General features: G+C 41.9%; 1 protein-coding gene across 4 annotated transcripts in view; it reads left to right on the top strand.

The window, feature by feature from the left end:
- Nucleotides 1-25,844, top strand: part of KIFAP3 (kinesin associated protein 3) — a 137,981-nt gene that overhangs the window by 80,278 nt on the left and 31,859 nt on the right. For all 4 annotated transcript variants that reach the window (XM_073356365.1, XM_073356364.1, XM_073356367.1 and 1 more), the window contains one exon: nucleotides 7,510-7,609. In XM_073356365.1, coding sequence (XP_073212466.1) covers nucleotides 7,510-7,609 — 100 coding nt within the window. The remainder of the gene's footprint in view (nucleotides 1-7,509; nucleotides 7,610-25,844) is intronic.

Consider the following 25,844-nt stretch of genomic DNA (forward strand, 5'->3'; position numbering starts at 1 on the left):
CAGAGGTTAAGAAGAACAATTTTTCTCCCTCCTCCTTGTAACAGCCTTTTACATACTTGAAAACTATCATGTCCCCTCTGTCTTCTCTTCTCCAGATTAAACAAACCCAATTTTTTCATTCTTCCCTCTTAGGTCATGTTTTCTAGACCTTTAATTGTTTTTGTTGCTCTTCTCTGGACTTTCTTCAATTTGTCCACATCTTTCCTGAAATGTGGTGCCCAGAACTGGATGCAGCACTCCAGTTGAGGCTTAATCAGTGTGGAGTAGAGCGGAAGAATTGCTTCTCGTGTCTTGCTTACAGTACTCCTGCTAATACATCCCAGAATGATGATTGCTTTTTTTGCAACAACGTTACACTGTTGACTCATATTTAGCTTGTGATCCACTATGACCCCCAGATCCCTTTCCGCAGTACTCCTTCCTAGGCAGTCATTTCCCATTTTGTACGTGTGTAACTGATTGTTCCTTCCTAAGTGGAGTACTTTGCATTTGTCCTTTTTTAATTTCATCCTATTTACTTCAGACCATTTCTCCAGTTTGTCCAGATCATTTTGAATTTTAATCCTATCTTCCAAAGCATTTGCAACCCCTCCCACCTTGGTATTGTCCGCAAACTTTTTAAGTGTACTCTGTATGTCATTATCTAAATCATTGATGAAGATATTGAACAGAACAGCATCCAGAACCGATCTCTGCGGGGCCACTTGTTATGCCCTTCCAGCATGACTGTGAACCACTGATAACTGCTCTCTGGGAACAATTTTCCAACCAGTTATGCACCCACCTTATAGTAGCTCCATCTAGGTTCTATTTCCCTAGTTTGTTTATGAGAAGATCATGCAAGACCGTATAAAAAGCCTCACTAAAGTCAAGATATATCACATCTACTGCTTCCCTCCTATGCACAAGGCTTGTTACCCGGTTAAAAAAAAGCTATTAGGTTGGTTTGTCACAAATTGTTTTTGACAAATCCATGCTGACTGTTACTTATAACCTTATTATCTTCTAGGTGTTTGCAAATTGATTGCTTAATTATTTGCTCCATTATCTTTATGGGTACAGAAGTAAAGCTGACTGGTCTGTAATTTCCCGGGTTGTCCTTATTTCCGTTTTTATATATAGGCACTATATTTGCCCTTTTCCAGTCTTCCAGAATGTCTCCCATCTTCCATGACTTTTCAAAGGTAATTGCTAATGGCTCAGACGTCTCCTCAGTTAGTTCCTTGAGTATTCTAGGATGCATTTCATCAGGCCCTGGTGATTTGAAGACATCTAACTTGTCTAAGTAATTTTTGACTTGTTCTTTCCCTATTTTAGACTCTGATCCTACTTCATTTTCACAGGCATTCACTATATTAGACATCCGATTGCCACCAACCTTCTTGGTGAAAACCGAAACAAAGAAGTCATTAAGGACCTCTGCCATTTCCACATTTTCTGTTATGCCTCACACCACCTTCTTGTGCCCATAGCTGGTTTTCTTTGCAAATGAAACCAAATAAGTTTTTATCCCTGTTAACCTCCTGGAGCTGTGCAGCTATGGAAGTTGAAGCTGGATTCTGTTTTGCCTTGCGTGTCAGTTAAGATCCAACTGTGACATATTTGTTTCTGAGGGTGATGTAAGACTTAGAAAGAACCCATCTGGATGTGCAGATCCCTGTTTTGCTGGCAGCCAGAAAAATCATCTTTTGACTTCAGGATCTGAAGAAGAGCTCTGTGTAACCTCTAAAGCTTGTTTCCAACAGAAGTTGATCCAATAGAAGATATTACCTCACCCCCTCTCATTTGTCTAATATCCTGTGACCAACACAGCTACAACAACACTGCAAATAACTGATTTGATATAAATGTCCTACACAGAGAATATATCCTAGAGATTCCTGTGGTTTCCTTCTCTCAGTAAAACCTTGCTTAAAAGCTATCTTTTTACATATTCTGGTTTCCATTTTTTATATTTTTTTCCTTAAGAAAAAGTATTTTGTCACTTGAAAATTAGAATGGCTGCGGTCACAAAAAATGATGATGTAAAAGTGGAACCTTCTTACTCTATAGACGTGGTCCCTATGTGTATGCAGTCAGTGGTTTTAAAGAAAAAATAAGTGTTTGCTAATTTTTACTCATATCAGTAATGCCCAGCCAAAAGTTCTGGGAGATGAAATGGACTCTCTTCATCTCTCACATCATTAAAGATGTTGCAGTTGCAATTTAGCTAGAAACACAGGAATTTCCAGACTGGATCTGACCAATCCATCCAGTTCAGTGTGCTCTCTCCAGTGGTGGCTATTGTCAGCTGCTTCAGAAGAAGGTGCAAGACACCCTGCGGAAGACAGTTTTAGAGTAACTTTCCCACAGGAGAAGTTTCTTCCTTAACCCTCTTTAGTTAGAGGCTGGCTAACACCCTGAAGCCTGAAGATTTATATCCCTGAAAAAACTCTTGCAGGGAGGGAAAGCCTGGTTATTCTTACCTTCTATATAAATGTGCAGTCCTTTGCTGCTGATGCATGAGCTTAGTTTGGGTTTCAGATCACAAGAAGAATTTTTAAGAAGGGTAATAATTTAAAAGACAACCCAAAAACCTTTCTGTTGTAAACTGGATACATTTTATCTGAAGTTACTGAGAGAGAATAAATATTGAAGTCCCCAATGCCAGTTTTACAGTTACTTTCAAAGTATGTCAGCACTGTAGTGTGCGGATGTACAGATTTGATTATATATGTTAGCCATAGCAATACTCATGCTTTATAGATTTATTTTTTTCCTTTTTGAACACTTTATCTAATTGCACTGAACCTATATGACAAACTTTTTGAGCAATTCATAGGATGTTACAGGGATCTCTTATTATAGCAATGCTTTTTGCACTTTCTGAAGTGAAAGATATGAAAGCATGCCCGTTGTAATCTTCCCTTTCCAGAGTTTTGCAATAGACCTTTGCTTGTTTCAGCAGACCATTTCTTTTCCCGGTAGTGTGTGTTAGGGACAGTGTGTGACCAGTAACTTTGAATTTCTTGGCTTTCAATAATTCGTGTTACAGACTTAATATTATTTGAACAAAGGTTTTTGTGTTGGAATTGATGTTTGACCGGGGGAGGAAGGGCAGATTTCCAATGATATGTTCTGCAGATGTTTGAAAAGTCTTTTTGGTTTTTTTAAGGTAGAAGAGTAAATGATTATATTCAAAATACAGATTCACTTTTTAGTTTCCTTCTGTCAAGGGCCACTAAGGGTGTGTTCTTGAACTCTGTTAGATTTATATTCTTGAAATGTGGTCAATGTACACACAATATAACTCTGAAAAGACTATGGATTATTATACCAACTGGAATCTTTTTTTGCAGTTATATAGATTTCTGAAGGACTATTTGTTCATAAGTTCAAAAATCAAAACTTCATTCAGTCGGAACCAGCTTATTTATGAAAGTTCAGTATGATACTTTTATGGATGACCTGCTCTCTGATTGGCCGAAGCAAAATACACATCTCTTCTCTCAACCAGTAGGAATTCTGCAAATCACTAATGACATGAGTTGTTATTGTGGTGCTGCATCAACACCATCACATAAAATGACTAAACCTACATTAGAATCTAAAGGGGACTCTAAAGTAACTTTCCATGAGTTCAGTGTTTCCTCAGCTTTGAATATACACATCTTTAATTTATGTCGAATATATGTAACAACAGATATTGATTAACCTGTAATTGCATTCTATGCAACTGACACTGTGTACTTTTATATTCCTACAAATTCATACATTTGTTGTCCATAACTCCAAGCTTTATGGTTTGAATGCTAGTACTGTTGACTGAAGAAACCTTAAGCAGTGTGTGGTTACTTCAGTGTCAAAGTTAAAATGTAATGCTTTTTCCATTGATAAGGATGAAAAAAGTATTTAGATATATAACAATCCTGGTTTTGAGATATAAGTTTGACATAAAAGTTAATATTTACAATATGAAATTACTTAATTTGCATATTTAAAATTTGAAAATATCTTTAGCGCAAAGATGCTTAGGTTCCATCTTATTTTTTTTGTTTAACAATTCAGATAGAGAGAAAGAGAGACTCAATGTAAGTATTAATACAATTAATTAAATCTGTTTTCCTTTGAAATATTTTACTCTATATAGCACACTTGCCTTTTGCCTGCATCTGAACAATGTGAAAAGACAGGATTATTTATTTGTCAGAATATTTTCTTGTCAGGTTCTATTCTCTCTCATGCTGTACACACATGTATGCAATTAGCTGTACGCTCTTCCACCGCATCTTACACTTCTAAAAATGCTGTCTGATCATGGCTAGCATTTTTCATTTACAATCTGTTAGGTTGTCTTCAATCACTTTCCCATACACTATTATCTTCTAAATGAATCTCTGTAGCACCTCATCAAATGTCTCATGGAAATCTAGATGTGTCAGCTCTATTCCTTTTATCATTTGTCACTACATTATCTTAAAAAAAAAAAATCAGGTAAATTTGTAATGCAAAGAGAGATTTGTTTGAATGACTGAATCGTCCTCTTTAAGCCCGTGTCTGTAAGTAACTTTCCATTGCTTCCTGCTTAGGCAACTTTAGTAGCTTTGAAACCACAGAGGTTAAGCTAAGTGGCCTGTGATTCCCTGGATCTTATCTCTTTTACTTTAAAGTGGAATGGCATTTGTTACTTCCTAGTCATTAGGAATCTCTCTGTCATCTGTTAAACTATTAAAGTATCAGTCAGAATGCATCTGTTTCTTCCATGGGTTTTTTTTTTATTGGAATGCTTTCTGATCTGTAAGGCTGGGGACTCACTTTTAAACGCTGCCTCAGACTTTCGTTGTTACTGTATATTTTAATAGAGAGAGCCTTGTTTTCTCTAATAAAGCCTGGCACATCTTACCAGGTAAAGAACTGTGCCCTTTTTATTAACAACTAATGTACCAAGAGTGTAAGAATAGCAATAATGATAAACAGTGCTTTCATTTTAACTGAAATAAATCTGGAGTGGTGGACTGACTCTGGATTTACACTGTGCAGCTTTTTCTTATCGGCTGTGGAGCTTGCCAAACCTATTGTAGCAGCCTCATCAGCCAGATTTAGAGACCTCAGACCACCATCCCATCTGGTCAGAGGGCAGTCGTCAGTGATGTGTGACACTGTCTTTGGCCATCGCCACATGTGGGATCCTCTTGTTGGCCCCAGGTATGAAGGCTCACATTGGGCCTGTCCCATTCTAAATTGATTCAGAAGGACCCATGAATGGCATGGCAGGTCAAAGCCAGGAACACGCCTGGTTGGTTCAGTTATAAGAGATTGGTCTGCAGTTGACTTCAGAAACCATTCTTCACATCACATTGACATTGCAGAGAAATCTGGGCAGGGTAGGTGGGCCCACAGTGGGTACTTCGACAACAAGCACGTTCTTGGGTCATCAAAACAGTCTGTGTATAGCGGTATGCTCGGGTTTGCCCTGATCTTCTGGCTGTAACATCCTCATGGCAGATGCATGGAGGAGTGATGTTACTTAACATAGGAAACCATGGCACTGGTGTGGGTTGAATCATCCCAGTTGCGATGCACTGTGGTTGAGTGTAGTTGTGTGTCAGCTAACTTGACATGGGCTGACTGGGGTCAGACCAGAACAAAGTATTCTGCTGCAGAGTAACACAGGGCTAAACTGAATGATCGGAGAGTTTGAAAGTTTGTTCCCCATGAAGTGGCACCCAGGGTGTTTTAGAATGTTGTGTCGTCACCTTAGCTGCAGTTTACCTCAGATGGCTGAGATATGTGAGAGATCTATCTAGGGTTTCTTTGAGGTAGATTGGGTGGAATTCATGTTTCAGGTGATGTCAGTCAAGAGAGATATTCAGTTCTTGGTCTGCTCTGGCATTATGAAGATGGAACACACTCATAAATGCCTTGGTCACACTGACTACAGTATTTGGCCAACTTAATCAAATCAGAGTTTAGGACATCTTCAAGTTCTAGGAATAACCTTGCTTGGACGCCCAAGCAAATGTCATCTGCATATGTGAACATGCAGGACTGGGTGAGCAGAAGGATATTTGTGAACAGGTTGAAAAGCATTGGTGCCAGTACAGAGCCTTGTGGTAGATTGTTGGTTTCTTTTCCACATGCTAACTCTGTCTCCCATGTGGAAACATCTGTTGCAGAAAAGATCAACAATGTTGACTACCCATGCTGGGAGTGCTCTTGACAATTTGTCTAAGAGCCATGTGTTCCACGTCATGTCATATGCTGCTGTCAGATCCAGAAATATGGCTCCTGTCTTCAGGTTTTTCTGGAAACAATTTTTGCTCAGTGTTGTCAAAGCAGCACTTGATCGCAGGTGCTCCAGCCTCTCCAACTCTGTTTGCTCCATGCTGAATATTGACTCCGTTTCTGGGGAAGGATGAGATGCTTCAGAACTTTGAATGGCATAGACAATGGAGATATCAGTCAATCACTTGCAACATTATGTGGGCTTTCCCCTGGTTTCAGGAGAGCAATGATTTTTAATATTCCCCATGTCTTTGAAAGTCGCTTTTCGTTGACCACACAGGTGAAGAACTGTGCCCGCCACTGGTGAGCACAAACCTTGAAGTGCTTCAAGAACTCTGGTAAAATATTGTCATAGCCAGAGCAGTGCTGCTCTTAATATCACTCAGAATTTTGTCTAACTTGGTGGCTGTGAACGGCTGTATTGCTAAGTGGCATTTCTCTGATGGAACTGACACCATTTGTCATTCTCATTTGGGGATTTTGACACATTCAACAGCTGGTGTAACTGAGAGTAAATTTCCATAATTTCCTGCTCTCTTCTGTAAACCAGGTAAGGCTGTGATTCCTTTAAGGCGTCGTAGTGACTTTATAAACACATGCACCTACTTTTACCAGTGGTGAATGTAAAAGGAACAAAGTAATATTACTCTTAGCTAAGGAACTGTCCATTTCCTAGAGTTCCCCAGGAGCCTGTCATATGAAAATTATTTTTTATTTAGGCTAGTCTTATGAGGCATTAAACTACTGGGAAGGTGGGGGAAATCAAGTCATGAAGTTGCCTCCAGGAACAGCCTCAAAAAGAGGGTGGGGGCTAGTGGTTGAAGAATCAAGCCATAGGTTGCCTCATCATTTTTATTCCACTGACCTGGAAGTTGGTGTTTGGCTCTTTATTTACTTCTTCTCTGGTCCCAGTGCTGTGACGGAATGGGCAGGATTGGACCTTGTACATCTCTTCCAGTCCTGCTGGCAAAAGTGTGAGGGATACAGCTCTGAGCTGTGGCCCATCACAGGAGCTGTGAATTGGGCTGTGAGTGGTGAAGTCTGCTTCAGGCCCCGGTGAGTCTCTTGTCTTATTGAGCCAGGAGCTGGCCTTGTTTCTTGCAGCTTGTCTTTGATCCCTAAACTGACACAGATTGCTGACTGGAGCGTGCCTGGGATAAAGCAGCACTTGCTGTGTGGCCTGCTTTTCTGGCACCCCCAACAAGCCACTGTCTCTCAACCTCTATATTTCTTGTCTCTTCATAGATGGCCTGATCGCCCCTGATGGAGCAGTGAGTCCAGATTTCTTCAGTGATTATCATCTCCAAAATGGAGACTTAGTTGGGCAACATCCCTTCTCCAGCAGGTAAAGCTCTTATTGGAAAGAATTTATGTAATCAGAAAATTACTAATTCAGGTTTCTTTTTAATGCTTGATTTACATTATTTCAACTTGAGTAACTTTTTTTCCTTTCCAAAACATAAGCTTTAATAGGGTTACATTTTAAAACATACTTGGGGCAATGATTTACATCGAGAAAGCAGGTTTATAGAAATCATAGATCAAAACTTCATGGTGTTCTGTCACACTGGAGGATCCAGTTTTCCTTTTGACTTATACATTTCTTTAATACATTAATGTATGCATAGTATTTCCTGATAGCTTTCCAAAGGCAATAAAAATGGAATAGAAAACTAGAGCGCACAACTCATTACATGTTATGACAATTATTCAAACACTATTCAGGCATCATTGTTTGGAAATGTCTAAGGAGACGCTAGGGATTTGATTAACTAGCAGAATTGTTTCCAGTATTCTTAAGCTGTTAAAAATAAGTTTCTCAGCTGTCAGGATTGTTTCCTGATTTTACTCAATCTTCCCAGCTAACACTCAGCTTGATTACTGATGTCATATGCTTTGAAAATCTTGTGGATGGGTGAAAGATGTCTGTCTTTTGGCTCGACTTGTAGATTCCTGGAGCTGTTGGAGACATTTGTCTGAATTGCCCTTCTATTCTGACCTTTTCTCCCTTGTCATCTTAGCAAGCTGTTCCAATTTGGATCTCTGGACTGACTTTGTTCACAAGGTCAAATAAGAAAACTCCTATTTCAGAGAAGAAGATCCTTCCTTGTTCTTCATGGCATCTGTAGGGTTTAGGAAAGTCTTTATTTTATGTCAGGTTTCAGAGTAACAGCCGTGTTAGTCTGTATTCGCAAAAAGAAAAGGAGTACTTGTGGCACCTTAGTGGTCACTTTGGATAAGCTATTACCAGCAGGAGAGTGAGTTTGTGTGTGTGGTTTTTGGAAGGGGGTGGGGTGGGGGTGAGAAAACCTGGATTTGTGCTGGAAATGGCCCACCTTGATTATCATACACATTTTAAAGAGAGTGGTCAGTTTGGATGGGCTATTACCAGCAGGAGAGTGACTTTGTGTGTGTGTGGGGGGGGGGTGAGAAAACCTGGATTTGTGCTGGAAGTGGCCCAACTTGATGATCACTTTAGAAAGCTATTACCAGCAGGAGAGTGGGGTGGGAGGAGGTATTGTTTCATGGTCTCTGTGTATATAATGTCTTCTGCAGTTTCCACAGTATGCATCTGATGAAGTGAGCTGTAGCTCACGAAAGCTCATGCTCAAATAAATTGGTTAGTCTCTAAGGTGCCACAAGGACTCCTTTTATTTTATGTGACATGTATGCCAAATTATGACAGATAGGCATGTGTGATAATACACTCCAATAGAAGGATGTACTTCGTTCACAGTATGGTAATCCTGTGGAATTCACTTCTACAAGAAGTTATGGAGACATGCTTCCACCCTTTCTTGACTTTTATTTTTTTCTTCCCCCAATAATTAATAACTTTAGTATCTTTATGTAAAGTCTGAACAAATCCCAACATGTAGGGCAGTGGTGTAATCTGTTTTGGGAAATTCTGTGATTACTACCTAAAATCCAACAGTTGAGTTGGACTAGGTAATTGCTCTCCTTTCCCGAGGAGAACCTCTTAGAAAGCATGCAGGTTTTTTCCCCTTTATACACCTTCCTATCTGAAACCTCACCTGCATGTCTATTTGACATTGCTCTTTAAGGAGCACTCCAGTTCAGTGCTAGCCCCTTCTGCTTCCTTGCAGCTTGACTGGGGGAGGGATTCTTGCCACAGAAATGCCAGCAAGCCCAGCACACACAAGGGTTGACAATTAAATGACTTCCCAAGCTTGACTCTGCTAAGACTGGTTTCAGAGTAGCAGCCGTGTTAGTCTGTATTCGCAAAAAGAAAAGGAGTGCTTGTGGCACCTTAGAGACTAACCAATTTATTTGAGCATAAGCTTTCGTGAGCTATAGCTCACTTCATCGGATGTAGCTCACGAAAACTTATGCTCAAATAAATTGGTTAGTCTCTAAGGTGCCACAAGTACTCCTTTTCTTTCTGCTAAGACTGTTTTGCAAAATCTTTCTTACGTAGTGGTGACTTTTTTACTATATATTTTTTTAAAAGTGAAAGCACTTGTGATACAGTTGTGATTTATTTATTTATTTTAAAATGTGTATGTCTATTAAAGCCCATGAGTGATGGAGAAACTGAAGAAAAGGGAAGCCAGGTGCAACCTCTGGAGTCCTAGGGTATTTCCATACCACAATCAGGGGGCATGATTGCATGCAGCACATGTAGACGTCTATACCTGACTTGCTTTAATATGGCTAACTTGGGTACTGGTTGCAGTGAAGCTGTAGTACCATGGACAAGCCCACCTGGAATCCTGGGTAATTATTTGGGCAGCTATCCTGCACAGAAGCATGTGCTGCTGCTGCTTCACTGCTGTGACAACCAAGCTAGCTAGATTAAAGCTTTTGGATGTGCTACACGAGTTGAAATCACATCTCTGATTGGAGGGTAGGCATACTCATGGAGTGTGGCTCACAGCCATTCTCAACTTTAATATGGAGATCTGGCCCATGCAAATGACAGGGTGCAGTTATCAATCTTGATGAGCCAAGATCTAGATGGAATGTCATTAGAGAGAGAGAGAGACTATCCCCAATGTCTGCACGTTCCTATTAAAGATGAAGATGGCTGCGGTCTGCTTTGTTTTTGGGAAACTAAGAGAAGCCCCATCAAGATCTTGTCACTTTGCCAATGAAGCCCTTGGTTGGGAAAAGTCTGGGCATCCTTGAGCTACATTAGATTGCTGAACCTTGCATTTCAAACTTCTGTTGAAATGTATGTTTTTAAGGCTTTGAATCTGGTCTCCTTCCAGCAAATGAATGGCAAAATTACATCAAATATATTTTAAAAATAAAACGTATTTGTAGAACGTCCTTGTTCATAACCACAACGCATTAAAGTCGGGGACCCATTTAAATGAAAAGAATAAATACAAATTACAAATCTTGGTAACAGCTCTTTGTGCAGGGCGCAGGCAAATACATTCTGATTTCTAATTAAAATTCTGTTTCTGAGAGTGCTTTTCAATATGATTGTCCCTGGAGTTATCTGCCATATAAGGAGACAACCTAATTGGAAACAGCATGTACTGTTACAAATGTTCTGTCCCATTTACAATACAGAGGGTCAGAATTGTTTGTTAGAATGGAGGCAGGCAGTCGGACAGAGAATCCTAGTTTTCAGACATGTCATTATCGTTTTGAACTTCTTGGCACCAAGAGCCAGGATTTCCTGATGCTTAGAGCTAATGTAAAATGGTTTAGTGCTCCGAGGCATGAGCAACAGAATTGCCAGTCCCATGAGTTTGGAGATTTCAGCCTCCCCAAATTTTAACTGGTGTTGGAAGGTAAAGCCATATTTGCTATAGAGCCTAATTAAAAATAATAGCAGCTAGTCAGGGTTCTTTTCATGTATTATATAGTGTACATTTCATCCATACCATAACATAATTCTGGAGTATTTTTATGCTTTCATTTTAAAGCTAACAAGAACCTTATGTTAAGAATTTGGAGGGGGGAGAAACCAGTTCCAGCTTTTAATAAACCAGTTTCTTGTTATAAAAATGATTCATTTTTCTACTAATTATTGGATAGTTTTCATAAACTAGTTTAGTTACTGGGAGAAGGAATGGCCAGCTGCTGAAATGATACATATTTACATGTGCTTTGAGTCTGTTTGTATGAAACATATTTTTATTTGTTGTGCTTTCTGACTGGTTTAGATGTTCTGGAATGAATAGGAAGAGTTCAATTCACTTGATGATGGGGGGTGCTGTGGGAAGGGTCCAGATCTATCCAATTAAGACCATCCTGTAAAATCTGAGGCAAGTGATAACATTAAGCTGAAACTGAGTCAATACCATTGGCTGTGAAGAATCGACATTTTCCTTCTCCTTTCTATAGCAATATCGCGGAGACTCCTAAAACTCTACATGTCCTATTGCCATGAGGCTATTTCCTACAATTACAGCATGCTGTACAAAAGCGTACAGGACATAAAGACAAAGTCCTTGCCTCAAGGAATTTATAATCTACGTAAACCATACAAATCAGATACAAAGGGTTCATTTTCCCATGACTTTGCACCTCTAATGAGCGCTTGCGTGCATGATAACAGGCCCAATTGGTATCGGTGCCCACGGTGTAATTGTAAAAGAAGGCCCTAATAGGGCTTAAGTGAGTTGTGGTAGCCAACAGTTACACCTGGCCTGAGGGATTTGGTGACGACATGGCCAAAGAAATGGGCCCACCATGAAATGTCCAAAAGGGCACAGCTGGGCTCAAGCTGTCACCTCTGCACCAAAAGTTTCCAGCATAAGCTGTATCTGATAACTGCACGAGATGACCCAACCTACACCAGCTGCACCAGAGGCAAAGAGGCATTCATCTGACAAACAGTTTGAGGTTGCAGCACACTCCAGCTGAGGGTCAAGGGCAACCTCTGCCTCTTGAGTATCATCAATAAATTTTCATCAGTACTGCATGAGAAAACACAAGAGGAAACTTGTTAGTCAAAGCAGGGCCCAATGCTGTAGCCACATAGGATGAGCGCAGCCAAACAAATAGCCACTATAAAACAACTGACTTCCTCTCAGTACTCAACTACTGTGGTCTGGGCTCTGTTCCAGTAGACACTGGGGCTGCAGACCTACAGCTGCTGAGGTTCACTTATTCAAATAGGTCAGTTATTGAGCCAAGAGCTTAACTGGAATCCAAACTGGATTAGATACTTATAGGCACCTGGCCTGTGTGCCCTAAAGCATAGGACAGGCATGTCTCATTCTAATGTAAATCCAAGAAATAAATATGAATAAGGACAGCCACAGATCCATTAGATTGGATGTAAAATGTTAAGGGCATAAATTGTCTGTCATGGGGTTTCTTGTGCTTTCTTCTAAAGCATCTGATACTGACCACTGTCAGAGACAGGAATACTGGGCTAGACAGATCAATTCCTATGTCAGAGTATAAAACTCCTTGAAGGGACACTGTAAATGCTCCTAGGCTAAAATTGGATCACCACCTCCGCTGTATTTTGGGTTGGTCACCTGCTGCCCTCTCTGTCCGTCTCCCCATCCAGAAGCTTTGGCAAGCAGAATCTTTGTCAATTTCAGTGCCTGTCTGGTTGGAGGAGACCGTGTCAGGACAGCACAGCATCTATTCACTTGTGTCACCATTGTAAACAAACTCTCATTACACGTTAACATGTGGCAGGTCACCCAACTAAGAAGTTGGCATTTTAGCAATGTGACAGCCCTGATTTTAGGGACCCAATACATTTTGGAAGAGCAGCCCAGAACTAAAGATGGTACGTTTCAGGTAAGTTAGTTTGTGAGCTTAACATCCAGTTGAAAGACCTGTGTTTTCATAGTCATTGAGGTGAAGGCTAGAAGGGACCACCAGTTCATCTGACCTCCTGCATACCACAGGCCACTAGCACCACCCAGCCACCCCCACACCAAGCCAACAACCAGAATTGAATCTAAGGCCAGGTCGACACTACCGTGGTAAATCGATCTAAGCTACACTACTCCAGTTATGTGAATAACGTAACTGAAGTCAACGTAGTGAGATCCACTTATCGCAGTGTCGACCAGGAGACACTCTGCCACCGACTTAACTTACACTTCTCGGGGAGGTGGAGTACAGAAATGAATGGGAGAGCACTTTCCCACTGATTTAGGACCTCTTCACTAGACCCACTAAATCGATGCTGCTGCATCAATTGCAGCAGTGCCAATTTAGCTCCGTAGTGAAGATGTGCCCTAAGTGTTACACTCCTCAGGATACTAAAGTATGGTGAGCCACAGGCAGAGAACAGGAGGAGCTGAGGTGCACCAAAGACAGAGGCCCCTGAAATGGCAGGGACTTACCCAGATATACAAGCTTTTTAATGGAACTATGTCCTTGTGCGTGGTGCATATTTTTAAGGAATATTTTTAATATAACACAATAAAACAGTGACAAACCTAGAGATGCTGCATGCACATTTTCCTCCAAGCTTTGCTGCGCCAGAATGCAAACAGATCTCGGGGATATATTTTCCATTCAACTGAAAATATATGGCTGAAGGAGGTTGTTTTAACAGCTTGTATCCAGGTTTTTTTCATTTGCTATGAATAGATTTTTTTCCTCTTGAAGTGCTGGTCCCTATTGTATTCCACTATGGGTTACCCATGCGCACTGTGTGTGTGGAGCCAGAGAATTTGGAAGTAGTATCCGTTGGTCTGTGCATACGCCCTGGCTCACCTTGTGTGTCTGACCGAGAGGAAAAAGGGTAGGGTGCACTGACCGCCTCCTCAGTTACTTCTGACCGCTGCATGGCTCAGGTCGGAACCTCTCTGTGTCTGTAGCTTTGGCTTCATCCCTTAAGATAAGATTTAGCTTCCTAAATAGTTTTTAGTATCTTGTACAGCTTATAGTTATAGTATTTTTCATAGATTTTAGTGTTAGAGGGGAAAGTGTTCCCCCAAAATATTAATCTATTTTGTACGGGCACTGGACTATGCCCAGGACTCCAGGCTTCAAACTTGTACTTCCTGCCTTCAGTGCTTCTCGGTCAGTGATGACTACCAGCGCTGCCTGTACTGCCTCAGGGAAGCTCACATTGCAGCAAGGTGAGGTATCTGCTGCTTGTTCCCCAGCTGTACCTGAGAAGGGTGGGAACTCGGACTTCGAAAACACCTCATGGAAAAGGCCATGAGGCCTCAATCGGACCCGGCCAGGGAACCCACTCCCTTCTTCCCCCCACCCCTCCCCCAATACATTGGCCTGATTCAGCAAGGAGTTAGCCTCCTGCTGCTAAGTCCAACACTGGTGCCAGAGAATCTACCCCCATAAATCCACTGCAGGGTCTTCTCGGGAACCCAGGAAGCACTCTCATAGAGGTAAGGTTTCCTTGAAATCCACTTCAAAGAAGTCTGATTCGGCTCTGAGCAAGCCCAGCACCTCAGCCCAAGAAGACTTAGGATATCTTAGTCCAAGAAGCTTGACAAGAAAGCCCATATAAACATCAGGCTCCATCAGTACTGGAACACAACCTATTGGTACTGTCTTCATCGACACCTCCCAAACCTTGGGATCTGTTGGCACTGATGAAGATGGTTCAACACCTACCTGCAGCACCATCTTCAACAGCACCCTCTCAGGCGCCGATGGTTTGGGTGGAGACATCCCCTCTCACAGCAGTGAGAACTGGGTTCCATGCCATTCCACAGGACATCTTTGCACTCCCGGATCTGAAATCCCCTCGATCGGGTCCATTCCTTTCCAGAGATGTCATAGCACCACCTGGGAATTGATCGCTCAGAGAGGTTTATCGCCTTTTCCTTCCTTGAAATACAACTTCCTTTCAGCGTCACCGATGGTACCGCCTCTGGAACAGGAATCAACTTTCTCTTCATTGAAAGACTCTGAACCACCCTACATGTCCTCTGCCATCAAAAAGACTTACATCAGCTTGGGACCAACCTCTGCATTGAGCTTGGAGCTGCTGGCACCCCATGTCTCCCTTTAGACACTTCCTACTGGCCACATTCATAGACTTTAAGGTCAGAAGGGAGCATTATGATAGTCTAGTCTGATCTGTACAACACAGGCCACAGAATCTCACCCACCCACTCCTGTAACAAACCCCTAACCTATGTCTGAGCTATTGAAGTCCTCAAATCATGGTTTAAAGACTTCAAGGTGCAGAGAATCCGCTAGCAAGTGACTCGTGCCACACGCTGCAGAGGGAAGCGAAAAACCCCCAGGGCCTCTGCCAATCTGCCCTGGAGGAAAATTCCTTCCCTACCCTAAATATGGCGATCAGCTAAACCCTGGGCATGTGGGCAAGACTCACCAGCCAGACACCCAGGAAAGAATTCTCTGTAGTAACTCAGATTCCACCCAATCTAACATCCCAGATGTTAAGAGCCCTGGGACCAATACTCCCCTGCAGAGTTGATCAGGTCTGCTAGAGAGTCACTCCTTGCATCCCATAGGAGGCAGCACTCAGGATCCTTGAGAGGAGGAAAAGCAATCAATATGCACCGGATCTGGCAGTTCTGACGGAACCAACACGACTGCCATCTTCGTCTTTGGACAAAGTGGTAATCCCTATGTCTCCTTCCCCTCTGATGAATTCAGGCAGTTCCAGGATCATCTTTGTAGAGTTACTGGTGAACTACATATTCCTCTTGAAGAGGTTCAGGAATCCTAGCACAAACTCCTTGACATCCTCCACCCATCTGGATCCAACAAAATAACACTTCCTGTTAATGAAACTATAATGGAGCCAGCTAGGACTATTTGTCACACCCCCGTCACCTGCGGTTTCATGCTCAAGAAGTTGGAAAGACGCTATTATGTGCCAGCCAAAGGGACTGAATTTTTTTTCTTCTCTCTCCCCGGACTCTTTGGTAGTCCAAGCAGCTTCCAAAAGGGCTAGACAGCAACACTCCCAATCTACTCCTAAGGACAAAGAGTGTAAGCGCCTAGCCTTATGGGGAGAAAGGTCTTCTTGGATCTAGACTCCAGTTCAGGACAGAATCATAGGACTGGAAGGGACCTCGAGCAGTCATCTAGTCCAGTCCCCTGAACTCATGGCAGGACTAAGTATTATCTAGACCATCCCTGACAGGTGTTTACCTGCTAATAGCCAATTACCAGGCACTAATATCCAGGTATGACTTTGTGAACTACTCCAAGTTTATAGAGTTCACTAATAGTCTGCCACAACAGGACAAAGCTTGTTTCCAGTTGAGAGATGAGGGCAAACTAATAGCAAAGACTGCTCTCCAATCCACAGTTGATGCTGCTGACACTTCGTCTAGAGCCATGGCTACTGCTATTGTTATATGCAGCATGTCAGGGCTCCCTAGAGAGACCCAGAACACTATGGAGGTCCTCTCCTTTGATGAATCACAGTTATTCAGTCAGAAGATGGACAATTCCCTCCATACTCTCAAGCTACCCTTTGCGCTCTGGGGATATATACACCTGTCCCCATGAGGAAGTTCCTTTGATAATTGCCTAGACCTAGACCCACGGCTCAACAATTTTTTCATTAGAGGCCCTACGAACCGTCACACACAAGGCAGAAGATTCAAAGGACCCACTTCCCTGCACCTTCAGCGATAGGCTTGGCATCCTAATCTCAACCCTCGGTGAGGCACTATTTTTGATGGGACCTTGAGAGCTGAAAGCCACTAAATCCAACATTGCCCAATCTTCACATGCCATTTGGAGGTCATCTAGCATTCTTTCTCAGCACCTGGAGTGCAATAAGAATAGACTAGTGGGTGCTGAATATCATCCATTCTGATCTCATACAATTGAGTTTGCATCCATATCTCTTCCACAAGCCTCTTCCCCTTTGGGGATCACTCTCACAAGACAATTCTCAAGCAAGAGGTGGACTCCCTATTATAGCAAAGAGCGATAGAACAAGCCCCCTTCCCCCCCAATACTAAGTGAGCAGCTTTTCCTTGACATATTTCCTTATACCCAAAAAGAAGGACAGAGGGAGACCAGTTCTCAACCTCCACCACCTCAACCACTTCATTCACAAATTCAAGTTTCATATGGTCACAATGGCCTCTATAATGCCATCTCTAGAAAAGGACATGTAGTTAACAGCTCTGGATACTTTCATGTAGATATTCATCCTGCTCACAGATGCCTCGTCAGATGCATGGTGGGCTCCAATAATTTTCAGTACAGAATGCTCCCTTTCGGCATGACAACCACCTCCAGAGTCTTCACCAAAGTGTTCTCAGTAGTGGCAACTCATGTCAGACACCTCAATCTCATTGTATTCCCATGTCTTGACAACTGGCTCCTTGTTGCTAAGTCGTGCCAGAAGGCCCATGCATCAACTCTAATGATGCTACACCACCACTCTTCCCTGAGCGGGTCAGTCTAAATGCCAAAAAATCTGTTCTCGCTTCCACAGTCTCTGGACTTCATCAGCACCACCCTGGATTTGGTCACTGCAGGGGTATACATGCCCACAGACAGATTTCAGACCATGAACGATATTATAGCCCAGATCACAAACAGCCCTCGAGTACCAGTCAAGACATGCCTCTCTCTCCTAGGTCATATGACCTCATGCACTCATGTCACTCCATTTGCAAGACTCCACCGTCATTGCCTTCAAGCGTGGCTTCAGTCGTTATACTCTCCAGACCACCACCCAATGAACTTCATTGTAACAATTTCTGCCAAGGTGGTTTCTTCCCTATGTGATGAACAAATCCTCAACAGGTATGTGTGGGCATCTCCTGTCCTCCCTCCTCTCCAGACAGCACCATTACCACAGGCACATCTCTTTTTGGTTGGGGAGCTTACATGGTCAGCCAAACAAGACATGGCACCTGGACACCCTGGGAGTCCAGGATGCACATCAGCATTCTGGAGTTATGAGCAGTCTAGAAGACATGCAAGGCTTTTCTTCCATTCATCTGCACCCACCACATCCTGATACTGTTGAACAACATGCCGACCTTTTTCTACATCAACAAGCAGGGAGGAGCGAGATCTGTCTCCCTGTGTGCGGAAGCAGTCAGCTTGTGGAACTGGTGCATCAGCCACCAAATCAACATATCAACAGCCTACCTTACCAGAAAATGAAATACATTCACAGACTCTTTCAGCAGGCATTTTTCAGTCAACCATGAGTGGGAAATTCATGACTCGGTACTATGCAATATCTTTAATCTATGGGGAACCCCAACCAGGGATCTGTTCTCCTCCATAACGAACAGAAAATGCATCACATACTGTTCAAGAGGAGCAATAAGTTACCACTCCCCAAGGTGATGCTCTACTTGTTCTTGGTCAGATCACCTGAACCATGCATTCTCTCCACTATTGCTCCAGACAAGAGTTCTATTCAAAATCCAGCAGCACAAGGAATGGGTTATCCTGATCGCTCCTTACTGGCCCAGACCGTTTTGGTTCCTGAATCTCCTGTGCATGTCATCCTGATTACCAATCGCCCTCCCAACGTTTTCTGAGCTCCTGACCCATGGCTAGATCAAGCACCCCGATCCATATTCACTTCACCTCAGGGCTTGGTTTTTGGATGGGCATCATCCTTAGCACACTCATGTTCCACAGCCGATGAGACATACTTTCTAATAGAAGGAAGGATTCCACTAGACAGTTTTACCTGGCTAAGTGGAGATATTTTTCTTCTTGGGAGCATCAAAGGACCATTTTTCCAGAAAATGCAGATATCCCTCTCATTTTAAACTATATCCTTTCTCTAAAGACATCAGGCCTATTCATCAGCTCCTTATGAGTCCACCTGGCAGTGATTAGAGCATACCATCCTCCTTCCCAGGGTTACCTAGTCTTCACTCACCCACTGACCACTTTCCACCTATTCACAAGCCTGCCCCTCAGTAGGACTTGAATCTTGTTCTCTCAGCACTCACAAGGCCATCCTTTGAACCTCTAGCTTCCTGCTCCATGTCCCTTCCTCTCTCCATGAAGCCATCACCTCAGCCAGAACGGTTGGTGAGCTTTGAGCGATGATGGCAGATCTTCCTTAAACTGTATTCCATAAAGATAAAGTTTTGTTACGTTTATACCTTGAATTCACCCCCAAGTTTCTTTTGGAATTTCACTTGAACCAATCAATCCACTTATCTGTGTTCTTTCCTAAATCTCACACTTCCTTGGAGGAACAAACACACCGTGCCCTTGATGTCTGGCAGGCTTTGGCCTTTAACCTACACAAAACAAGACCAATCAGGAAGTCCCAGAAACTATTCATCACTGTAACAGAAAGAATCAGGGGATAAGCAACCTCTACCCAGAGGATCTCCAAATGGATCTCTGGCTGCATTCTACTCTATCAACTAGTGAACTTTCCCCCTTGTGTTGTCCTCCCCGCTAGAGTAAGAGCTCAATCCATGAGAGCACAAGTAGTGACTATGGCATCGCTTCAGGAGATATCCCTCCTTGATATCTATAAAACAGCCATGTGGGGCCCCATTCACACCTTTGCGAGACACTATGCCATAGTCTAGGACTCCTCTGCTGATGCCTCCTTTGGAACGGCTGTCCTTCACTCAGTCCTACTATCTATATCCTCGCATCCTCCTACTACTTAAGTACTGCTTGATTACCCACAGTGGAATACAATAGGAATCATCACTTGAAGAAGGGGAGGTTACTCACCAGTAACTGGAGATTCTTCAAGATAACTGGAGATTCCCTATATGTACGCCACTACCTGCCCTCCTTCCCCTCTGCTTTGGATCGCCTCTTGAATCACGGTGGAGAAGGAACTGGAGAGGCGGTCGATCTTATCCTTATCCCCTTTGTAGAAAGTACAAGGTGAACATGGGCAGACCAGCAGACACTCCTTTCAAATTCTCCGGCTCCAGGTGCATAGTGTGCATGCGTAACCCATACCAGAATACAGATAGGGGCCATGCATCTTTAAGAAGCTCCAGTTATAGGTGAGTAATCTCCCCTTCTGTGATTTAGATTTCCAGCTTTGAATCGCAATACCATCTTCCAGAAACTGATGGGCATTAGGCAGCAATTGGAAATTTTCATGTTATTAAATCTAAATTCAGGACTCTTGGTTCTGATAAAACTTTCACTCTGTATTAAGAGCTTATTGCAGCAGCAAAAAGCAAAAAAACTCCCCTTTGACTAATATGGTGACAATGTAGTGTCTGAGTTGAAGGAGAGAGAAGATATCTGAAAGATGTGTTCAGGATTATATGCCGTGTGTTCATTTATCTGCATTCAAATGTTAACGACACACTAGAGCTTAATGACTTTCTGGTTCCAGGCAAAATTGTCATAACTAAATATCTTGTAATGGAGACTTCCATGGGATTCTTTTTTCCCTGCAGGAAAAGACAACTTTTTAACATAGCCTGACGAAGTTTAGGTAATGGCACAATGTAGTGTTTAGTAAGTGCCAGTTGCTTGTAAATATTGAGAAACTGGGAATTCTGACTAAGCTATATGTAATGTTAGACAAATAACTAGGAATGCTGAAAGTAGCCCCAGCTTTCAATTTTTCTTGCAGAAGAACTTTATGAAATACCCTTTTCTCCAATACAGGCTCCTGTAACCCTGGACAAAATGTAGCAGAGCTGCCAGAGCACAGCCTTCCCTTTCTTTTTCATTGAGACAAGGATTTCTGTATACATGTTGATCCTGTATGTGCACTAACAAATGTAGTTTCATGGGGTGGCCATCTATCTCGATACCTAAGTGGACGATTGTCTAGATTTAAAGCCAGGGAATTATAGCTGTTTCTTTTCTTGCTCTGATGGATCATGTGGAGAACTGGGAACCAGAAACTCCTCCGCTCTGCACTGACTTCGCTCAGGCCTGGTCTACACTTAAGTTAGGTTGACATAGCTACATAGATTAGGGATGTGAAAAATCCATATCGCTAACAATATAGCTGTTCCAGCCAAACCCTCAGTGTAGATGCAGCTATGATGACTGAAGAATTCTTCCATCAAGGTAGCTACTGTTGTTCAGGGAGGTGGTGCTCTACAAAGAGGGAAAAACCCATTCTGTTGTCATAGGCTGTGTCTACATTACAGAGTTGTACCAGCATAGCTACGGTGACATTGCTATCCTGGTATAGTCACGTAGTGTAGACATACCCTTAAACTCTGCCTCCTTTTTTAAGGGTGTGTAGTAAAGAGTCACTTATTAAATGTCCATAAAAGTGCTTTGAAAATGATAACTAAATAGTACATCCCTACATGTGCATACGCAAATATCCCCCACATTTAATTCCTTTTAGCCCTGGCAGTTGTAGCTATATTCTTTTGTTTCAGTTAGACTTATGCAAGACAGCCACGCCATCCTTGCACCATACATTTACATAGCACTATAGTTTGGATTTGGCCTCTGAGGAGGAGCCCTGCTTCAGTCTCTGTCCTGCAGAATCTGTTTCTTAAGCAGGGGAGCCCACACCCACGGAGGCCAGAAGGGGGATCATTCTAAAATGGTTTTATCTTTTGTGTGTAAAGCCTACTGTATTGAGGCATTGACTTTTCAGTCATATTCTGGTTTTTGGGATTGGTTAATTTTTTTTTCCTTGGGGTCTTCACTTCCTGCCAATTCACCAACTGACCAGAAGGTTACAGGTTACTTCTGAAAGTGACAGGCTAATGCATTGGTTTAGTATGGGCAGGCAAAGCAAGCTGCCACACCCAGCTTAGCCAATGTACTTGCAGGCCTGCCTGGCAGCCTTCCTAAGCAGAGGCTGCCCCATTGGGTGTGGTTTGGTGACATGGACCTATGTATTGGAGACTTCCTAAAATTAACAAGCACTTGTGGTCCAAGTCAGATTTAAAGCCGAATCTGGACCAGTGATAGTCTAATGTACCCACGTACCTGTTGCCTATTAGGAATCCACGAAAGCTTATGCCCAAATAAATCTATTAGTCTTTAAGGTGCCACCGGACTCCTTGTTGTTTTTTTGGATACAGACTAACACAGCTACTCCCTGATACTAGTAGCCACGATTGTGGATGCAAGCAGTTGTACTAAGATCAGGCATCCATTTTCTTTTCTTTGTGGGTGGGGTGGTCTCATAATTACTGGGTGAGGTTCTTTGGCCTGTGTTATGGAGGTCAGCCTAGATGATCTAATGGTCCCTTCTGGCCTTAAGATCTATGAAATAATGCCAAGGCACTAAGTAGATTTTGAGAGTGAGATTTTGAAAAGCACTGTGCACTGATCTCAAACTGCTCCCATTGAAGTCAATGATAAAACTTCAGTTGATTTCAGTGGAAGCAGAGTTAAGCCAACACTGAGCATTTATGAAAACCCCTCCTTGAATTTCTAAAGAGGGTAGATTGTTATAAATTGCTAAAATCTGCATGTAAGTAGAAAGTAAATATAAAAATGGCCTCTATTCCTATGCTGCTGCTGTGGACATTGTGTAAATCTTGCATGTAGAGTAGTTACTTCATTAACTAAAGCCTCCTTTATCACATGAGAAGGAGAGATGATGCACAGCTGTAAAATGGGATGGTAGATGGTCTTATACTGTAATCATAAGACTGGGAGTCAGGAGGTGTAGCAAAGCAGAAGGAGACCACACAGTGAATCTGTAGGCTCTGAGGCAAGTCACATACAGTCTCTGTACCTTTTGTTTCCCCACCTATAAAGTAGGGATAATGCTTACCTGCCTTGCTGGTGGGGTGTAAGGCTGCATGTATTAATGATCTTAAAAAAATTGTCCTTGAATAGAATAACTAAAGTTATATTAATTATATGACTTCACCATGGTGGTGTTTGTGTTTTACATTTCCATGTTACTGTTTTTGCTTCATTTAAACTTGATTAACAAGTGACACTTCTTTGCCCTTGAAATGCATTCAGCAGAGTAATATTCAGCTTCTACATTTGGACACTATTCAATTTGCAGTTCCCAACGAGAACTGAGTTAGGTTTTATTAGTAAATTGGGCCCATAACGTTGTAGCCAGGTTTTATTAGTTTATCACACATCAGCATTAGCAAATTGTAAATCCCACTCAAATGAACAAGAAAAAGACCTTAAAGAGATGCCCAGAACTAGTGAAGTTTCTGGAGTAAAAGGTTTTTATCCTGGAAAAATACTCAAATGTTAACAAAGTCAAATATATATTTAACATATTCTAGTATAAGATCGGCTGAGTGGGGTCACGAGGCCACACCAAGTTTGACATATTTTCATATTCCCTTAGGTCTGACTGGATATTGTAAATTTATGTGACATTAACACCAACCTGTTCCTAGAAGCGCCAGCAAGGAACTTGGTCCATTGTTGGGATTCTGATTGTGTCTCGTGAAAGGTTAATGGAAAGATGCCTGTTGATTTCAGTGGATATTGAATTGTACTCAGTGTGACAATTCAGGCTATCTTGAATTTATGAGTGGAATCTTTCAGATGTGGGATCTAGTTATATTATCAATGCAGTAGGCTTCTGATTTAGATTTTAGGGCCTGTCTATGAAGCTGAAGTTAGTCATTGATAGAAATTGGCAATAGTTCCCTGATCATGTTATAACACAGTTTCATCTCACCTGTATGGATAGGACCAAACCATGTTATTACACTGTTTTTACAGCCTTTTAAAGATCAGAGCCCTGATCCTACAAGAATCTTTGCATGAGTCAGCGGGGCTCCCCAAGGGCACAGGAGTCTGACCATACAGAGCTCATTGCAGGATCCGGTCCCCAGTACTGACTCTAGTTGGTGCTATCCTAACAAGGAAGAACCAACTCGGTGGTGTCCTAATGCAGTGAATTTTCCTGTGTAGACAAGCACTTAGGAAAGGTCAGAAGGGGCCATTAGATCATCAAGTCTGACCTCAAAAGCACAGGTGCCACCTTATTACACAGTAAGACACAGTCCTTGTAGCTAAGAGCTGATTCTCTAGAGAGAGGCAGACAAAAGGTGGAAAGGGGGAAAGAGGCAAAGAGAAGTGAAATAACTGATCCAAGGCTGTGTGGCAGGGCCTGGAATACAACCCAGGATTCCTGACGCCTAATTCAGTGCCCTGTCTGCTGGACCACACTATATGGCCCATAATCGTGTGGGGTCATATTGCAATTTTTGTGTGTGTGTATTTTGTCTATTACTCTGAATAATTTGAATAGCATTGTAATAAATGAAATATCTTAGTCATGAATATTGTAATTTGTAATCTTTTTAGCGAGATGCAGATTCCATTTGGGAAGAGACTTGGCATTGAGCTTTTAATCCATTTCAGCTCTTAGATCAATGGATTGTTAGGGCCAGTTATGACTTGTGGTGGCTCTTAACTGTTTTCAGTTACTTTTTATTTTATTGTATTCCACCTGCATTCTGACTGACGTAACCAATAAGATTTAGTTGGCTATTAATAATCTAAAAGAATGTCGGAATGCTGTAACAGTAAGATCAGGTCCCTTGGAATGTCTTACAGCCCTCCGCAAATCTGGGTCCGTCTCTTTTGAAATGTAGCATTAATTAATTCCCACGTTCTGTCTACTGCTCATAGTCCTTCCAGATGTGCTGCAAGGAATTGACTGGCTCCTGGGTTACAAGCCATCTGGGTTCTGTAAACTGATTTGCACTTACATTAAACAATAAGTGAACAGAATGTGAGAGAGTTATTAAAGCAAATGTACATTGCCTATAAATCTCCAAGTAAAATATTAAAACGTAGTAAATGAAACTGGAATGTGCAAATGAAGACCTGCCTGGTTTTAATGAGTTTAGCTCTGACCTTCATTTTCACCAAAAAATAATAATTTCTTTCTTAGTTTTACTTTTCTCCTTTAAAAAACAATCAAACTGCTTACAGAAGTATCTGAGACAAAAACAAGGAAATATAATGTTCTAAACTTGACTAGTCCAAACTACTCGAGCTGCTGTGACAGCTCATAAAACTGAGAGTAGTTCTTAACTGGACTCTGTTTTACATTGCCAGAGTGAATTTTCCTAGCAGGAAGTAGCCAGAAGGTTTATTTAGTTTCCAGACTGTGGCTTTGATCTCTCTTTTCTGTCACTACTCAGGTTACATAGCCCTTTTTCACTGCAGTAAATCTGCAACAGTTAATGAGAATAAAATTTCCTTCTTCTCACTGATCGCATGCTGTTAAATGCCAAACCACAGCCAGCAGCGTATTTGCAGAACTCAGCTGCACTGTACAAAAACAGTACAATCAGTTTAATCTTGTTGTCTTTGTAATTCATTTTATTGAGCTTTCCTTTTTTAAGTGACCTATTTTACCGAGACAAGTGGTTGCAAGGCCAGACCTGGAAGAAAGATTTAAAACTGTAATAAACCAAAGGGGGTTTTGGGTGTTATGCACAAGCACGCTCACAGAATTAAAAATTAAAACTTAGTCCTAAAAAGTCCAGCCTTTTTGTGCAGTAAGTTAGTGGGATATTCTTCAAGTGCATGTTCAGCGCATGATATGCAAATTCATTTATCATATTAATTATATTTCAGTTTTTGACAGAATTTTATTGGTTTAAAATTTTACCTCCGGAGTTTGTGTTGCCAACCTTGAGGTATTCAAATGTGAGCAAGGCCCCCAAGATAGTGATATTAGTTTTTAGATACAATGAGATTTTTAAATTAATAAATTTGGATGTCTTTTTATTTGCCTTCTGAGGTTCCTATTTTCAAGGCTTTCTGCACAA

Source organism: Lepidochelys kempii, chromosome 8, assembly GCF_965140265.1.
Source record: "Lepidochelys kempii isolate rLepKem1 chromosome 8, rLepKem1.hap2, whole genome shotgun sequence".
In the NCBI taxonomy this organism is placed as follows: Eukaryota; Metazoa; Chordata; order Testudines; family Cheloniidae; genus Lepidochelys; species Lepidochelys kempii.